Raw genomic sequence first — 17,159 nt, forward strand, 5'->3', positions numbered from 1 at the left:
ACCAAGCTTTCTCATAGAAACATGGCTAAAATCAGCCTCGGCAGCAGACACTGCTACAGCCATCCCCACCTGCTAGGAGATTGTTAGTCAAGACTCCCAGCACAAGCCAGGAGGTGGAGTCACCATCATATTCAAAGATACCATCAGCTTTACTCCCTAAATGGACCCCCCTCCCAACAGATACCTAGAACACCTCAAGTTCAAGATATGCATCACAGCCAACTTCTCCCTGGGCAGAACCCTCATATAAAGACCACCAGGATTCTGCATCAATTTCGCATCGCAGACTTTGTCACACCCCCAGTCATCAAAGCCAGCACTTTTATCCACCTGAGACCTTAACTTTCACCCAGTAGACCGCATTGACCCAGGCTCTACAGCCCTTCTAGAAAACCTTGGAAACCTTGACCTTCCTCAGCAATTTACCAAACCCACCACCCACCGGACACCTTTTGGACCAGATTTTCTCCTCAATCATCAACATCACAGTCAACAAGCCAGCAACTATGAACTGGATAGACTACACTCTTGTCAGGTTGAGCACACCCATCCCACACCATCACGGACCTACCACCACCAGAACCGCCTGCTGCAGCTGGAAAATCATTGCAGAAGAGGAGTGGGCTTCCGCCCTCTACTGGCACTGGACCGATAACACCAGCAACTTGCTGAAAGCCACCAAAAACCCCAACAGCTGGCTCACCACATGAGCAGACACCCTGGCTCCCCTGAAGCGCAACCCAACAGCAAGAGCCCGGCCACAGTTCAGCTGCTGCATAGTTGAACTCAGGCTGACGAAACACCACTGCAAGCAACTGGAGCACAAAGGAAGAACAAGTATGGCACAGCAGATAAAGACATCTTCAAATCACCCTCAGACGCTACCACTAGCAGATACAGAAAATCAAGTGCACAGCTCTTGCAGATCGCACCAATGCCAGCACCAACAGCATCGGCGTACAAAAAAAGAGCCTGTCACCACCGCAACTCAACTTCCCATAACAGCGGTTGAACGGACCCTGGCCTCGTGACCTGCTGTCACCACCACCAGAATTGCTGCTACCATGAAGACCATCCACTCAGGGGCTTCATCTGAACTTGCCACCACTACATCTTCACTAAAGGGCTCCTATCGATCACAGAAGAGCTAACACCCATCCTCAACACCTCCATTGGCTCAACTATGTTCCCAGACACTTGGAAACATGCCACTGTCATGCCCCAGCTCCAGAAACCATCAACTGACCCAACTACACTTTCCAACTACAGACTCATCTCCCTCCTACCATACCTGGCAACGGTATTAAAGAAGCTAATCAACCAACCACCTCAGTAACCACCAGCTCCTCAACGCCATGCAGTCTGGATTTAGGCCAAACCACAATACACAAACAGCACTTATCGCCACCACAGATGACATCTGCATGATCCTTGACAGAGGAGACAAGGCAGCCCTCATTCTCTTGGACCTCTATGCGGCAAGTCACACCCCATTCTCATCTGGCACCTGTACGAGATTGGCATCCAAGGACTCACTCTCTGCTGGATCTCGGGAGTCTGCAAACTCATCTGCAGAGTGCCTAAAAGTTAATCGCTCAGCCCCACCTTCTTACAGACATATATGATTCCTATGGCCAACATCACCAGCGCACACATTAACATCCTTTCCTATGCAGATAAAACGCAACTCATACTCTCTCTCTCTCAGACAAGACACCCAACACAAGAAACAAGTTCACCGCCTGCATGACCAAAGTTGCCAACCGGATGAAAGCAAACAGTCTCAAGCTCCACACCAGTAGTGGTCTTCATCAAGAACACCTCACCATGGGACTCCAAATGATGGCTGGCCGAACTTGGAGCCACACCCAGAACCCATGCCAGGAACCTTGAAATAATCATCAAAAGCAACTGGGCACGACTGCACAAGTTAACACCATCACTGCATGCTGCTTCCACACCCTGAAATTGCTGAGGAAGATCTTCAAATGGCTACCAAGCAACACTAGAAAAAGAAGCCCAAGCCCTGATCACATACAAAAAGTGTCCAAGAAAAAAAGAGAGTCTCCACGTCTTGTTCCTGTATTCAGCCAGACTTCATTTTATTCAGAACGTCAAATCAGCCTCACCCCAGCCAAAACGTGTTTTGTCTTCGGGTTTAATGTCACCCTACGACTTCTTCATGGCTGCCAAAAGTACGGTTAGGCATCGTGTGTATGATGGTACTAACTCCTATATCCTATTCAAGATTCAGTCCAGTAAAGTAAATACTTGTGTGTCTTTTGGTGACACATCCAGAGTACGGGAAATAACGTCCGACTCCACCTTAGTGATCAGTAATGGCGTACATTGTACTTCCCGTACTCGGGAAGTGTCACCAAAAGACACGATCGCGTAGAGTCTTCGTGGACCGAAACGACTTACAAGTGTCGCAGTCTTCCTCCTTGTGCTCCAGAGAGAGGCATAAGTTACAAACTTGATGTAGGTCAGTGCGAGGGTACTTGGCGTGGCACCCTGGACACAACTGGAATGGAGTCCGTTCCATTGGCAGATGGCTGAACCGACACGGTTAGGCCCGATGGCCGCCCACTAGGTTTTCGATCGAAAATGGAGAGTTTGTTGAGCGATTCAATACGCGGAGAACAGGGAAACGTGTACGGAAACACTACCGTCGAGGGAAGAGTGGATTCCGCACCTAGGGGAACCCGAAGAAATGTTTTCGAACCGGAGCACAGCAATACACGTCCGAACCTGAGGGCAGAAAAAAACAATCCAACAAAGGAGTTAATGTCTATGCACACTTATCTCGTGGCTGGAAAGACTTCTTCGAAGAAAAACAACTTACACACATACAGACCCAACACTAGATGGCAGGAGTATGCAAAGCATGTGTATCTACAGCACACATGCCTCAAACACAGGTATCGTGGGTGGATGGACACAATAGGTGCCCACGGAAAAAAAAAAATTCCATCCTCTGACTTTCATCTCTGGAGCACTCGGAGTACTGCAAGACTAAGGCACCTGACCCACTGTGCAGCCAGGCTCCAATTGATCCAAGGCAGCTCTATCTGTTTGTTGATCTAGCAGATTTCTCTGCACCTACTGTCTGGGTTGGAAATTTCATCTACAAGGGATGCATTTTAACTACTGGTCCTTTAGTTGAATACTCACTGCACATAGAGCACAAGCACGCAGGTCCTCACACTAGTTGTGCCATTCTGCTCCTAATGTTTAACTTTTTAGCGGGTCTTATTTGTTCCCTTCCAGCAAAACTAACATCTGAGAGCACATCAGAGGTGTTCCATACTTTTTGTGTTGTGCACTAACATAGAATTGCATATAGCTCTGCTTGACTGAGGACATTCCACATAGTTGAGTAGCTACTGCCCCTTGAAAAGGGCTATCAGGAGGCTGACAAAGTCAGCTAATATTCTACTGAGGGGCATAGGTATTTTACAGATACACCTGAGAGAGGAGTCTACTCACTCCGAGTGAAATCCTTCCAATCACCCACAGGTGGTGTCATTATCCTCCCCATAAGTGTGTGCCGTTTGTTCGGTCTTGGAGACCATATAAGGCGTACAAATATGAAGATATTCACTCTATGAGATTTATTGTTAAACAAAAACATTGAACATATCCACATGGGGTACATCAGCTAGCAAAGTTCAAATATTCATCGTACACGGAAGGGAAACTCCATATACATAAGTTCAGAGTTGCTTTTCATAAATGTATGATAATCCACTCTTATTGTAGAAATAGTCAGAGTTTAGCACTTTAATTATGGATTGAATTTTCTCAATCGTAAGATTTGAACCAAGAAGTTGAACCATTGTCAACGTTTTGTTTTTTCTGGTATACTGAATAACTGAGACCAACTTTAGGACTATATTGCATAGGAATTAAATGACAGACCCCTAAATGATTCAAACTCCTTTGTAGGACGGCTGGAACATATTGTTAAGTGTGCTTAAAAGTCGTGCAAAGGCGACTTCAAGCACTGATTGGTGGTTGTAGATTTTAAATCAATTGTTCTTACTTTACATGCTTAATGCTGCAAGATAACGCTATATGTGTTATGATTTATTTCCTGCAAGCGAATGAATCAGGGTCTAGGCACGGCAGCAAGACAGCTTGGATACTGAGCAGCAGTTGGCACTGTTTAATGTAAATGTGTTTTTCATTCCTGTTTTTCATATTATTTTTGATGTTTTTGTGTTTTTTAACATTTGTTGGGACTTATTGTTTGAACAAGTACTTGCATCATAGATACAATAGTTCTTTCCGCTAATATTCTTGGTAGACAACTGGTCAACCATACATTGAAATCCACTGTTGAGTGATAACTACGTAGGCATGTATTGTACTTTCAAAAAATGTGTAGACCATAATGTTGTAGCATATGCTTTGACGTAAAACCTTTCAGTCCACTGTCTTATAACATTCTAAACTACCACTTCTCAACTCCTAACCCTCTGCGGCCCATTGAGTACTTCCTAGTATGCTGCGTATATTATATGAAGCAGCTCCTGCTGAGTCGATGTATTTGGTAGGAGGATAGTATATGTTTTGGATTACATACCAATATTTGTGTTATACCCGCTGCATTCGTGTAGTTCTCTAAATGGGCATTGTACTGTGTTGTTGTCTACCATATAGCTCTCCGCAGGGAGTGGAGCTAGTGCTTGATGCGTCTTTCTCATATTTTAAGTCCTGTAGAATGTCCTCCCAAGCCTTAGTCATTTCCATGGTGCTCTGTCCTCTTTTAGCCTCCCTAAAGAGATTAGCACTTTTTTATGTGCCCCATTGAAGAAACTCACTTTTTCACCGATTTGTGAGGTTTTCCGTGCTTTCAAGTTTATTGTGCTATGTCTTTTTGCTATGATGAATGCCAGATCAATAAATTTCGAGGTGACTTTAAACTTGACGGGTCGTGGGAATTGGCCCAGTATGCGTATCAGTGGAGTGTTAGGGATATTGCGGCCAGTAATATTGTTTATAATCTCTATGATATCGGTCCAGTATTCCATCAGGTGTGCACAATCTCACTCCATGTGAATCATGTCCGCCCCCTCCATTCTGTACCTGGGCCACCCTGTGTGGGCCTGTGGAAACCATGTTTTAATTTTACGGGGCGTAAAATGTGCCCTGTGTAGGTAATAGAAATTAATTTAACTCTGGCATTCTTAAAGACTCTTGGGATTCTATCTAATATTTCCATCCATCCTGCATTATCAATTGGGGGTACCAATATCTTCCGCCCACTTGTCTTTTACAGCAGACAAGCGTGTAGTTATATATGTTCTTGAAGCTTTGTTTAGCCCCGTAACTGCCTTATATCTGCCTTTGGTTGAGCATAATATATTGCATCCATGATGAGCTTTTGGTTCTTCCAAGCCTATCTTCCATTTTTTCTGTATAGTCGCTACCATTGCTCCATGGAAGAGGAAGTTTCCCACTGGCAGGTCAGACTGCGCCTGGAGTTCCTCAAATGATCATATTTCCCCCATTACATGTCTTCCAGTTTATTAATCCCTTCATTGGTCCATTCTGTCGGACAACCCCATCTGTTTGCCTGCATAATAATGGTTAGTGAATGCAGCGGGAAATTTGGGGAGTACGGGGTTTCTGTTTTAGTTTTTTGTAGCCAGCGCGTTCAGCAGTGCTTGGTGACAGCCCAGAGGGTACTGGGTCCCGTTTGCGTTTGTTTTGGTATATTATAATCTGTAGATTTAGCCAACGACGGTGCAGTGGCGGCTACTCCACTGTGGCAGAGGAGCGTCACTCCACTGCTTTTAAGCAGTGGCAAGTAGAAACATAAAATGATAATAATTTAGAGTTATCATCATTTTATGCTTCGTGTCCTGCTGCTTTGCAGGCAGGGCTGCTCTGCACTCGGATCAGAGGAGGTTTGTCCACTCCTAAGTGAGCAACGACTGTTTGGTAAGCCCTCTCAGGCTGCCCAAACAAAGTAATGCGCACTTTCCCCATTCTCCATGCAGGCTGCATTACAGCCTGCATGGAGAACATGCCCACCCCTCCAGCCCCTGGCGCTCAGACCAATACTGCCACGTTGCAGCGTTGTGATTGGCTTAGGGGAGGGAGCCTGGCTTCCTGCTCATGGAGTCGGAGGTAGGAGAACAGGAGCAGAGACGCGGGACCCGGCCTCAAGGTAGGCTTATTTATCCCCCTCCCCCCCAGCGACCCCTAGCACCCGCCCCGACATCCGTGAGCCATGTCGGCCACCACTGCAAAGGTGTGCCCACTTCTACCTGGTCTACCATACTATGCCATTACCCATTACCCATAGTTCACCCATCTTACTAACCATTGTATTTGTGCTGCTATTTAATAGGATTCAAAATCTGGGGCTGCTAGTCCTCCATCTGTTACTTGGTGCGCTGCATTTTCGACAAAGCTACTCTTTTCCTCCCCTTTACCTATATAAGATCAATGACCAGTGAATCCAATTCTTAAAACATGTGCCTGGGAATTATCACTGGGAGGACAGTGAAGAAATAGAAGCACGGTAATTTTATCATTTTTGCAATTGCAACTTTTCCAGCCACCGACAAAGAAAGTGTTTTCCAAAAAAATATTCCTGTCCGTACTGATGTGATAGCCTTTACTAGGTTTCCTTCTAGTATACTTTGGTCATCTCTGTATAGCCAAGCCCCCTAGTACGTCAGTGCTGCTTGTTCCCATCTGAGTCCCGTTATGGGCAATTGGTCATCTGGTTGTAGTCTGAGGGGGAATAAGGTAGACTTTTGCCAGTTTATACCTAAACCTGAAATTTCACCTAAGTCATTTAATAAATTGATGGCTTTTACAGTGTCTGATTGGATTTCATTAAGAAAAATCATCAAGTCATCTGCATATAGTGCCACATGATGTTTTATCCCCTAGTCTTGTATCCGATTAAAATGGATTCTCAGTCTCGCTCTGCAGGCCAATGGTTCGATTGCTAGAGTGAACAATAAAGGGGATAACAGGCACCCCAGCCTTGTGTCAAATTTAACTTTATAGGAGTCTTCACCCTTGCACTGAGATCGGAGTATCAGAGGCGGGTACATCCTATAAATCCCTCGCCCAGACCAAACCTGAACATCACAACATACAGATATTGCAATGTTCAGGCTATCACATCTATCGGCTGTGTCCTTAACAATATACTCTCCGGATGTTTATAGCTTTGGGTATAAAGCCTGTCTGGTCGGGGTGAATTAGTTGTTGAATGTGTGGCAGTAGGCAAGATGAGAGTATACTGCTTAATATTTTATAGTAGATATTTTGCATGGACATGGTCTGTAGGCCTTTACCTTGTGTGGGGCTCTGCCAGGTTTACGCAGGGGGACCACCAGTGCCTCTCTTGTAGACCTCGGAAATGTAAGGGCCTCCTTAGCAGCTGCATACATGTGCAGTAGATGTGTGGCTATTTGTACTAGATATGTAGCATAGAACTCCACTAGAAGTCCATCTGATGCCGGCACTTGCTTTCTGGCCATATTTGTAACTCCTCCACATATCTCTTTGATAGTGACATTGGATCCCAGAGTCTCTACCGCATCTGGTGGGAGCAAGGGTAGTGGCAGTTGTTCTAGGAAGTCTCTGATAGCATTTTCTGTCTGGTGGGGTTTTCTCAGCTAGAGCGTGGTGTAATAGCTTTTGAACCGCTCGTTTATATCTGACAGTCTATATAGTCTGACCGCTAGTTCATTTTTAAGTTCCAAAATCTGTAATCCCCCTTCCGCAGGTTAGCTAGCTAGGCCAGTAAAGATCCTACTTTGACATTTCCAGCATGCTTCCTAACCGAAGGAATTGTAGTTTTGGTCCAATGGGTCAAGTATAACCATGGATTGACACCTAGTTACATAATACAGAAAAATTGTTTGGTATCAAACTAACCTGCTGCTTTGGCCTGATTATCTTTCACTCTCTCTCCTAGTCTCACTCTAATAATAAACGCAAGAGGGCTGAATATTTTCAGTACTATGGCCCACATTTTGGAACTATCTTCAACTCCAGTTTTCGAAGATCTACTCTATGAGGCCCTTCCTAAAATGCTTCAAAAGCTGATTTCCTGCTAATTACCTTGTCCTTCATGGCATTTATATGACATTTTAGTGCCTAGATAGTTTAGTACATGTTGTCCGTTCCACAAATAAATACAGAAGTGATAATGACTGGATTATTAAGAGTTATCAAAATGAGGAACCTCTAGGTCTGGAATAAGAGTAAGTGGTTATTGATGGTTTGCAATTAGACGAAGAACCAGATCTAGGTGGTTTTACCTTAACTAAGTTTTTTACCAAAAAAATTAGGAAGAATTTGGTTCTCTCTTATAATATGGTTCTACGAGTTGGCATTGGGAAGAGTGTAGGTATTGGGACTAAAATGATTATATGCATGTAACGGATATGGAAGGTGTACCAGGAGTATAAGGTGGATACTTTTATTGTGTTTAGATCTACGTAGCAGGGTAACTGTGTAATTGACTTTGTTGAGTATTCAGAAATAGATGCATAATCATATACCAATCATTCTGGTGTCTACTTAATTCTTAAACAGGGTTTATTAACAGGAGATGTATTGGAGATACTGTAAAGCAGATAATTCATTGTTTGAGTAGAGTAAGAAACTGCTATAGTGTTGACGGACTCTGAAACCGTTTTGATAGGGTGGACTGGAGATATATAAAATCTGTGATGAACAAGATTTGCCTTTAATAATGTTTTGTTAAATTAAATAGAACTCTATAGTCTGGGCCACAGGCAAAGTATTGGCCCTAGGGTTTGATACAGAAAAGTTTGAGCTGAGAAGACGGAAGCAGGCAAAAAGGTCTTCTGTTCCAGCTAATTATTTGACATGGTGTTGGGGCTTTGGGGTGATTACTGGCACCGACTTTGGTTGAAGTCGTTAGAAATCAAGCAATACTTCTGTTGATCATTTTCAGCGCAAGCTACTATGAAATGAATGGCATGGCTCTGGAATACCAGATTAACCGCATGGTCTGAAAAAATAATTCCAGCTTCGCAAACTAAGAACACCTGTTGCTCCAGATTTACCGAGCTCTTTGGGAAATAGTCTAGCACTCAACAGCAATCTAATGACCATACTTTGCTGGCGGACAATACCTGGGTTTACATAAAAACCTCTTTAGCCAGAATGATCCTTTCAAAGAACCGTCACACTTCCCAGAGGTTCAGACACATCATTGATTGGGAGTAGTAGGTAAGCTAATCCTCAGGGTTCCCTGCGCTCCCACAAGAAACCACTGGCCCTCCCTAGTCTACTGAACATGTAAATTCTATCTACAAGCTTTAATATACATTGGTCCAGCTCTCAACGTCTGCTAGCACAGCTAAGATTTACCCAGGACACCGTAGCCTTGGGCCTTTCTGAATTCTGAGTTGCTGCGCATCTGGACTCTAACCATCTTCTAATGAAACAGGAAGACCTTAAAAAAGAGATAATCTTATTTTCCTCTGAACAATCATCTTCCCTTTTGCACATTCTGTGAAGTAGAGGTGTGCTATGTGAAAATTCTTTTAGGTAGTGAATTAATTCATCCATACGTTCACTCATTCTTTCCCAAATACCTAAAGCTACATAGTCCAAGGTGGTTAATTTTTGCAACTCTACAGTGAACAGCACAATCCCCAACTTAAAGATGAACATTTACAGCCCCTAATGATACCGTGTTCACCAAACATAGGAACCTACCTTGGGCACTGCAGCTTGGAACACAAAGTCGCTGATGTCGGCTGCATTGGAATTGCTGGCGGTAGTGGTGATGACCAATAGTGCTGAGCTGGACTCTGGCCTCTCAAAGGTGAACGAGACCTGTAGTCCATTCTTGTTGAACACCATAAGGGGCGGGATTGTTGCTACCAGGAAGAGGGCAAAAGGCAAAGATGTGAGATATAGAAAAGAATGCTTGTGACCAACAATGAAAGGTCTGTCTTTACTTTGTACTGTGCACAATGCTATCTCTAAAGCTTTGCATTCTGCACCCACAGCTCTGGGTTCCTCTCTCCGCAAACCATGTGGACCAGTACCTTACTAGTCTACAAAGAAGGGCTAATCTTGTAAAACAGCTAGTTTACTAACTGGTCATTTATACTGTGCTTGCTGCATACATAGGCAGACACTGCAAGGCCTATGACCAAGCCCTCTATGTACCAGACACAGCCATGCCATCTACCTGTTATTACAGGGGCAATAAGATTGACTCTGACTGAAATACAATTTGATGAGGTCACTGGTGATGTCGGATGTGATTTGTGAGGTCATTTGTGATGAAATCTGTGATGTTGTGCTAAATTATCAAAAATGCATTTGAAGATAAAAATGGGTGTGTAGTAAACATTTTAGGTAGTTCTTAATGTTTTCTTTGATGAGACAGTCCCAACTTTTAATAGTTAATTGTATAGTTCTTTTTGATCTGGAATGAGATACAGAAACAATTGTTTTCTTTAAAGGGGTTATGGAGCCCCATCTAGCTGCATCACATGACAAAACACACTTCTTTTCAACAGAGGGAGAATGACATCTCCAATTTACATTCAGGGATATTGTAACAACCCATATGCTAGCACAGCTTAACTTTCACGTTTTAGAAAGGCATTGTGTAAAGCCCTACAGGTTAATACACTGTACAAACCTAAACAGGACAAGGCTGTCTGGAAACATAATCAATCTTGGTCCTTAGGAGGAGAGAGGGTAGCCATCACTTCTGCTAGGGAAGGAAGTGACTATCACCATACCACTTACTAATCACTACCATGAAATGAGAGACACACCTTTTCTGGTGAACATGAACATAAACCCTTCCTGCAGAAATGTCAAGTGTAGAGTGGTACCTGGAGTAGGAAGCACACTTAGTAGGTCAAGCAGGATCCCTCCATATGGAGCGTTCTGATCAACAAGAGGAGCCACTGGGATGACAGGGTTATTGTCAGACTCTCCCAGTAGGTCCAGCAGATCTGTGACCTAAAAGTAACAAAGGCATGTGGATAGTAATAACTTATGGGACGATAAACCATCTAAAACATACTATAGGATACAGCATGCACAAGGTACAAAGGATAGCCATGTTAATATCAGAGCACCAGCAACACCATGCGTGAGTTTTGGAGGTGAGGTTAGACCCCGTTTGGTGGGAGGGGGACCACATCGCAGACAGAGGCTAACTGGCCTCGAATATTGGGGTTGAGATTGTTTGCCACTGGTGTCCTGGGGTTCCTTTTACTACGACTCTTCAAAGTGGGCAAAGTGCAACCCTGTTCACACCCGACTCTTACAGTAACAATGGCAAGCAGTCAAGACTCAAGCTATGGAGGACAGTGACATTGACACACCATCCCTAATACCCTACGGTACAAGAAAATGTGTATGGCTAGTTAAGAGGAGGATGGCACTTTCAGCACTATTGTGAATCCCAAGAACCACGGTTTGCAGTAGATGGAACAAGCAGGACTGCACTACCAATAGCACAAGGCCCTCTAAGACTAAGGGGTGCAGAAGATCAGGTATACCTATGGTATGGAGGACGGCACCCCTAGTGGGGTGGGACAGCATCCCTTGGCAACATGAGAAGCAGAAGACAGAGGAGGTCCAATCAAGACACCATCAGCAGCATAGCACCAAATAAACCAATGCTATTATTAAATGCAAGAGCAGAGGCATGCCCAGACAGAAGAGCATGCCTAATGCCTTGGCCATTGATGGTTTATGTCATTTGCATCAGTCAAAGAAGAAGCAGTAAAGCACTCCCTGACACTAGGCATGGGTAAACATTTGATTCTTACATGACCAGAGTGCTGGATGGAGTTCAGTGGTGGGACTTCCTCTTTGATACTAGGCGGTTTCTCCTCTTTTCTTGACTCATCGTCATCCTCATTCTGACCAGATTGCCCTTTGTCCATTAACGGCATTTTCTCCAATACAGCGCCCCTAGAGGAAAAGCAGACAAGGTTTAAGACGAGAGACAAGAGAGGGGAAAATGGTGGGGAAGACAAGAGAGGGTTGGAGAGGAAGCAGATCAATGGGTGAGAAAGTGAAGGAGTTGGGTACACTGGAGAAAAAGCACTGGCAAAGCCAATGTTTTGTAGCCATGCTGTACAGCCGAGCAGATAACATCAGGTGTCACAATAAAAGTAGACAACATTTATTTGAAGTGCATGTGGAATAGTAAAACATTGCTACAAATGGCAAGAGGTTTAACAAGTATGGCAGGGAAGAAGAAAAATAAAAATAGTGCCTCAATCACAACGCCGTCAGCAGAATGACAGTAATCAAGCTAAACAATCAGTATTTGGTCCATGCTCCAGCCGCAAGAAGAGGAAGTGAGGCCAGCATGCTCTGGTCAATTAGAAGGCAGAAAATAAGAGTGACAATGAAGCCAACAAATGTTTGGCAGTGGGCGGGCTGCACTCCCCTAGTTGTATACAATATCTCTCGCAAGCGAGAGCGCATACAGCGCGTGCCCTGTCGCAGGTGAGACCTTAAAAAGGGGTCCAACATGGCTAACAAAACTGCATCAACTCCATGGGCTTGTACTGCTGTTGTGAGAGCAGACCATAACATGTTCCCCAATGGGGTTCTCACTGCTGACCTCTGCTCCAGATTAGGATCTTGGTCTTATCAGACCCAATGAAATGAGAGTTTGTCCTCATCATCTCTGGCAGACTAAAAGGGCACCTCTCCATTCAATTGGTGGGCCTTCCTACCCGCCTGGGAGTTACTTTACACCAGAGACAGCAATCAGCCTGTTTAGTGTTCCTCCTAAACCTTTGTTTTTAGCTGAGCTGAAAACCCACCGACTCATCTTTCATTCTATGCAAGATCCTTCCTCTCTGTAGCAATGCTAGCAATGCACCAAATTATCGGGTCAAGTGGCTAAAATCAGGGCAATTGGTCAATCCCCCGGGGCCAGCATATCCCTTTAATCTGTAATCAGATGTATGGTTAATTTCTGGGGAACCATCAATGTGTATAAAGTGGAAGGGTTTGTCCTGAGAAACTTAAATTGACAGCAGAAAAAGTCAGTTCAACCCGCCTTAGTGTCACTTGGCCACCTTCATCCTCTCCCTGCCGGCTAACGATGGGCACAGTGATGTATAACCAGTCACGTCTGGTAGACTGTGATATTTCCTGGTTCCTATCGGCTTCTAACTGATTTTCATTTTGAATTAAGTAAAAATCTGAACTCTTTTACTTATCCAGTTTATTGTTTGAATGTCATCGAATCAGCCCCATCTCTACTTGCATTTGAAGGTATCAATCCATCATGAAGATGTAATAACAGAGGTCACAACTGCAATATAAATGCCAATAATGTATCAAAATCCCTGAGGCAATTACCCCATTAGGAATGGCACCTACAGTTCTCTGCATCTCGATCTAGTTGGCAAACTAACACACAGCAATAAATGACACAGACTAACTTGTAATAAACGACATTGCCTGCATAAAGCAGTCAATTAGTGCTTTTATTGAAACTTTGACATTCCCCAGACCATACCTTAATGCAGTGGTCTCCAAACTTTTTAGAACCACAACCAACTTTTTAGAACAACAAACTTTTGTGACTCACGTAACTTTTTGGGACGTGAGGAGGGGCTATTTTTAGGTCTTGCCTGGCGAAAGCAGCGCATGCGCTGCTCTCGTCAGAGAGACCTTTTGGAATCGATTCTCCCCAACGCTTGCATGCACGCGTCTGCATGAACAAAGATGGCTGCTCTCGCCATCTGTCCAATGCAGACAGCATGCGCGCGTCCATGGGACAGTGGACAGTCCCACGCCATTTTGTTTTCATAGCTCGGGTTTTCCCGTCGCACAAGCGCGCGCACATGGTGGCGTGCTTTTAAATAGCGTGGCCTTAGCGCGATCGCATTCACTTTCGCGCGGCCTTGCTTGTTCTCACTCTGGTAGAATGTACTGCTCCCCTAATACAGCCTTTGATCTCTTTTTAGAGGCCGAAAATAGCCAGTAAGCCCCAAATCCGACATTTGGCAGGCAGGCCTGTTTGGCATCTTTGATTAACTACTTATATTTCGCTGGATGTGTCTCGGGGCGAGCGATAGCGGATCCTTAATTTACATTTTCAACGCTTGCCGGAGCACTTTTAATTTAGTACACGACACACCTGCAGGACAGACGGAGATTTTATCAGTCTTGGACGTGTTCTCAGTGCGTGTGTGTGTGTGTGTGTGCGCACAGCTTCTCTCCTAATTATGCTTGTTCTTGCTGGGTATTTAGACTTCTTGAAGAAGTCTGCATTTTCCTGTTGCAGCTCCCCCGTGGCGTCCCCCCAACTGACTTAGAGTGCTGCTCACCTCCTCTTATCAATCGGTTCTGCCAGGCCCTGGGGCTGACTAGACCAGCATACCGCTAGGACATCCGGTCCGTCAACCTAGCCGGTCTTTGCCCTCAGGAGGTGTTTTTCAGGCTCTACAACTCACTCCGTCCCGCACCCGTTCTTTTCAGGGATCCAAAGAAGGTCTGTGTATCTACAGGCGAGCGTCGTCATGCAGGCCTCTGCTTATCTTCATTTCCTTTGCAGCTGCAAAGCATTTCCTCTACTGTAGATAAGCCAGTACAGCTCTACAGCTATTGATCCTTTCAGGTAGTCCGTCTAAGCTAGAGCTCCCTCGTTTCATTTTCAGTATCTACCAGAGTGTCAGAGAATAGTGCAACACTGCATGCATGTCAACATTTTCAAGCTGGTAAGAGAGAGATTTTGAAAACAAAATCTGGGGAATTTATTTTCCCCATTGTCTTATGTCGGAGCAGAGGAGAATATAGGTGGGAGACACCTCAAATACAGCCATTTTGAACTTACTAAATCAAGTGTCTCCCACCTGAATTGAATCAGTTGACATGTATGATACTATGTTTTTCTTCTGTGTATTTATGCTCTTAATCGCTAATGTTTTTTAGAAACTTGGAATTTTGGCAGATCATTAGTTCAGGTTGCAGACCTCTTTAGCAAGTGCTGCCATTTTGGATTGTGGTTCCTTGGTATTCCAAAACCCATCCCCCAGACCTTTTCCATCATAGTCCTAAAATTCCACCCATCTATTACATTTTTTAAATCATTTTGGGAAGATGTTAGCCTTGTTGTTTAACAAACAATCAGCATGGTTTTCCTTTCCCGCGTTTCTGCATTCACATGCTCTCAGTTGCACCCTTTTTCCCTTGCATTATTTATTAGGGTTTTAAGCCAAATAGAGCGTAATGTTCCACTTCTGTCCCATTTATATTGTAGCTGCTGTACCGGACATCTAAACTCCGTCTGCAGTCTCTTAACAGATTTGGTTCATTAAAAAAAATGGCCACCAACTTTGCACAGACATACAGTTTTATAGATAAAACTATTCAGTACTTAATAGTATTAAAGTTAACAATTCTGAGCTCTTCCTGGGGCTACTCATCTATAGGCCTCCAGGGGCAAGGTCATCCTTCACCAACTCACTCCAGACCTTTATGGAATCTTGTCTAGATATCCACACCTTCACGATATTAGGGGATTTCAATTTCCATTTGGAAGCGTATAACAACCATGATACCACTAACTTGACAGATAACCTTGCAGGTTTTGGGCTGCGGCAGATTGTATCCGAGCCAACTCACATAGCAGGCCACATGCTGGATGTTATATTCACTAACAACAAAGACATCGAAATAGTGAGTTTGATGCCAGTACCGTGGTCTGATCACAATGTTATTCTTTTTAACATAAAAATTCCTACAATAGGCGGCATCAGAATAGACCGCCTTTGGTTAAATCGCGTCCATGGAAATCAATTCTAAGAAATGATTTGATAACAGCCCTGGCATCTAATCCCCGAACCTGGTTCCAGACTCCAATATGGCAGCTAGAAACTATGAATACTGGATCAGGATATCAGTAGACAGCCTCACTCCTGAAATAACTAAGCACCCTCAGAGAAATCAGGCATCATCACCGTGGTATACAGCTGAGCTTAGACAGATTAAAACCAAATGCAGGCGCAAGGAGCGACTCTGGAGAACTGATTATAGTATAAATGGAATAGTTGAACATCTTAGTAGTTCCCCTACTGAAGCTCCCATATTGGCTGGAGCACGCGTACCTGTCCTCATGTTCGCGGACGACACCCTAATTGTCTCACGAACCCCGAGCGGCCTGCAGAAGGCCGTTAATGCATTTGGAGAGTTCTGCCAACAACGTGGTCTTGAGATCAATACCTCAAAGACAAAGTTCATGTCTCTGAACCAGGCCAATTCCTTTAAGGGTAAAATCTTTCTTGATGGTACATCCCTTGAACAGGTTGACTCCTTTGCTTATCTTGGAATCTTGTTACAGACTAATATGGGATGGAATTGTCACATGGATATGGCTATATTAAAATTCCACCAGCTTGCAGGTGCCCTATCTTTTAATCATAGGTCCTCTTTAACAAGGCCAATTACACCTGCCCTTGAGGTGTATAACATGAAAGTTAACACAGCCCTCTATGGATCTGAGCTTTGGGGTTTTTCCAACTTGAACCGCCTAGTTAAAGCAGAGAATACTTTTTTACGTAACCTGGTTGGAGTGCCTCAAAGTACCCCAACTGTACCTCTTCTGTTGGATCTAGGTAGAAAAAACATCGCTGACCTAGCCAGGTTGCGACCACTTTTGTATTGGAGACGTATTTGGACCACCCCTGAACTAACGCATTATGTACAGGGTTTGAAGGATGTGATCCCGGCCGATAAATTCCATAAAATTCAGTGGCTCAAGGAAATTAGGTCCCTTTTATTAAAGTTAGATCTGAGTACCTTATGGGATAAACCGGATCCTTCAATTTTCCCAACAAAAAGACACATGAAAGAAAAATATTGGGAAATGGTCCGGTAAGAATCCCATAGAGCTATTATGTCCACGAATCTAACTGGTCGGTTTCTAGATCACAAATCGCGTCCAATATGTGAATTATATTGGGACATTATTGAGAGGCCACAAGACCGGAAGTTATATTTTCAATTTAGAGTAGGTACTCTTCCGGTCAAGTCATTTACAAATAAATGGTCCTCAACTTTGGACGATAGTTGTCATAATTGCTCAGATACGCCTGAATCTGTTGCACATGTATTTTTTGCATGCCCTCTTTATGCTGCTCCGC

The 17,159-nt window shown here is 44.1% G+C and overlaps 1 protein-coding gene across 2 annotated transcripts in view; it reads right to left on the minus strand.

Annotated features, from left to right (window-relative positions):
• The window catches only part of LOC146870743 (AP-1 complex subunit gamma-1-like), a 294,245-nt gene that overhangs the window by 79,401 nt on the left and 197,685 nt on the right, over positions 1-17,159 (minus strand). For both annotated transcript variants that reach the window (XM_085646315.1, XM_085646317.1), the window contains exons 18-20: positions 11,817-11,961; positions 10,869-10,998; positions 9,730-9,893 (exon numbers count right to left, since the gene is read on the minus strand). In XM_085646315.1, coding sequence (XP_085502441.1) covers positions 9,730-9,893; positions 10,869-10,998; positions 11,817-11,961 — 439 coding nt within the window. The remainder of the gene's footprint in view (positions 1-9,729; positions 9,894-10,868; positions 10,999-11,816; positions 11,962-17,159) is intronic.

Source organism: Triturus cristatus, chromosome 1_1 (genome assembly GCF_964204655.1).
Source record: "Triturus cristatus chromosome 1_1, aTriCri1.1, whole genome shotgun sequence".
In the NCBI taxonomy this organism is placed as follows: Eukaryota; Metazoa; Chordata; class Amphibia; order Caudata; family Salamandridae; genus Triturus; species Triturus cristatus.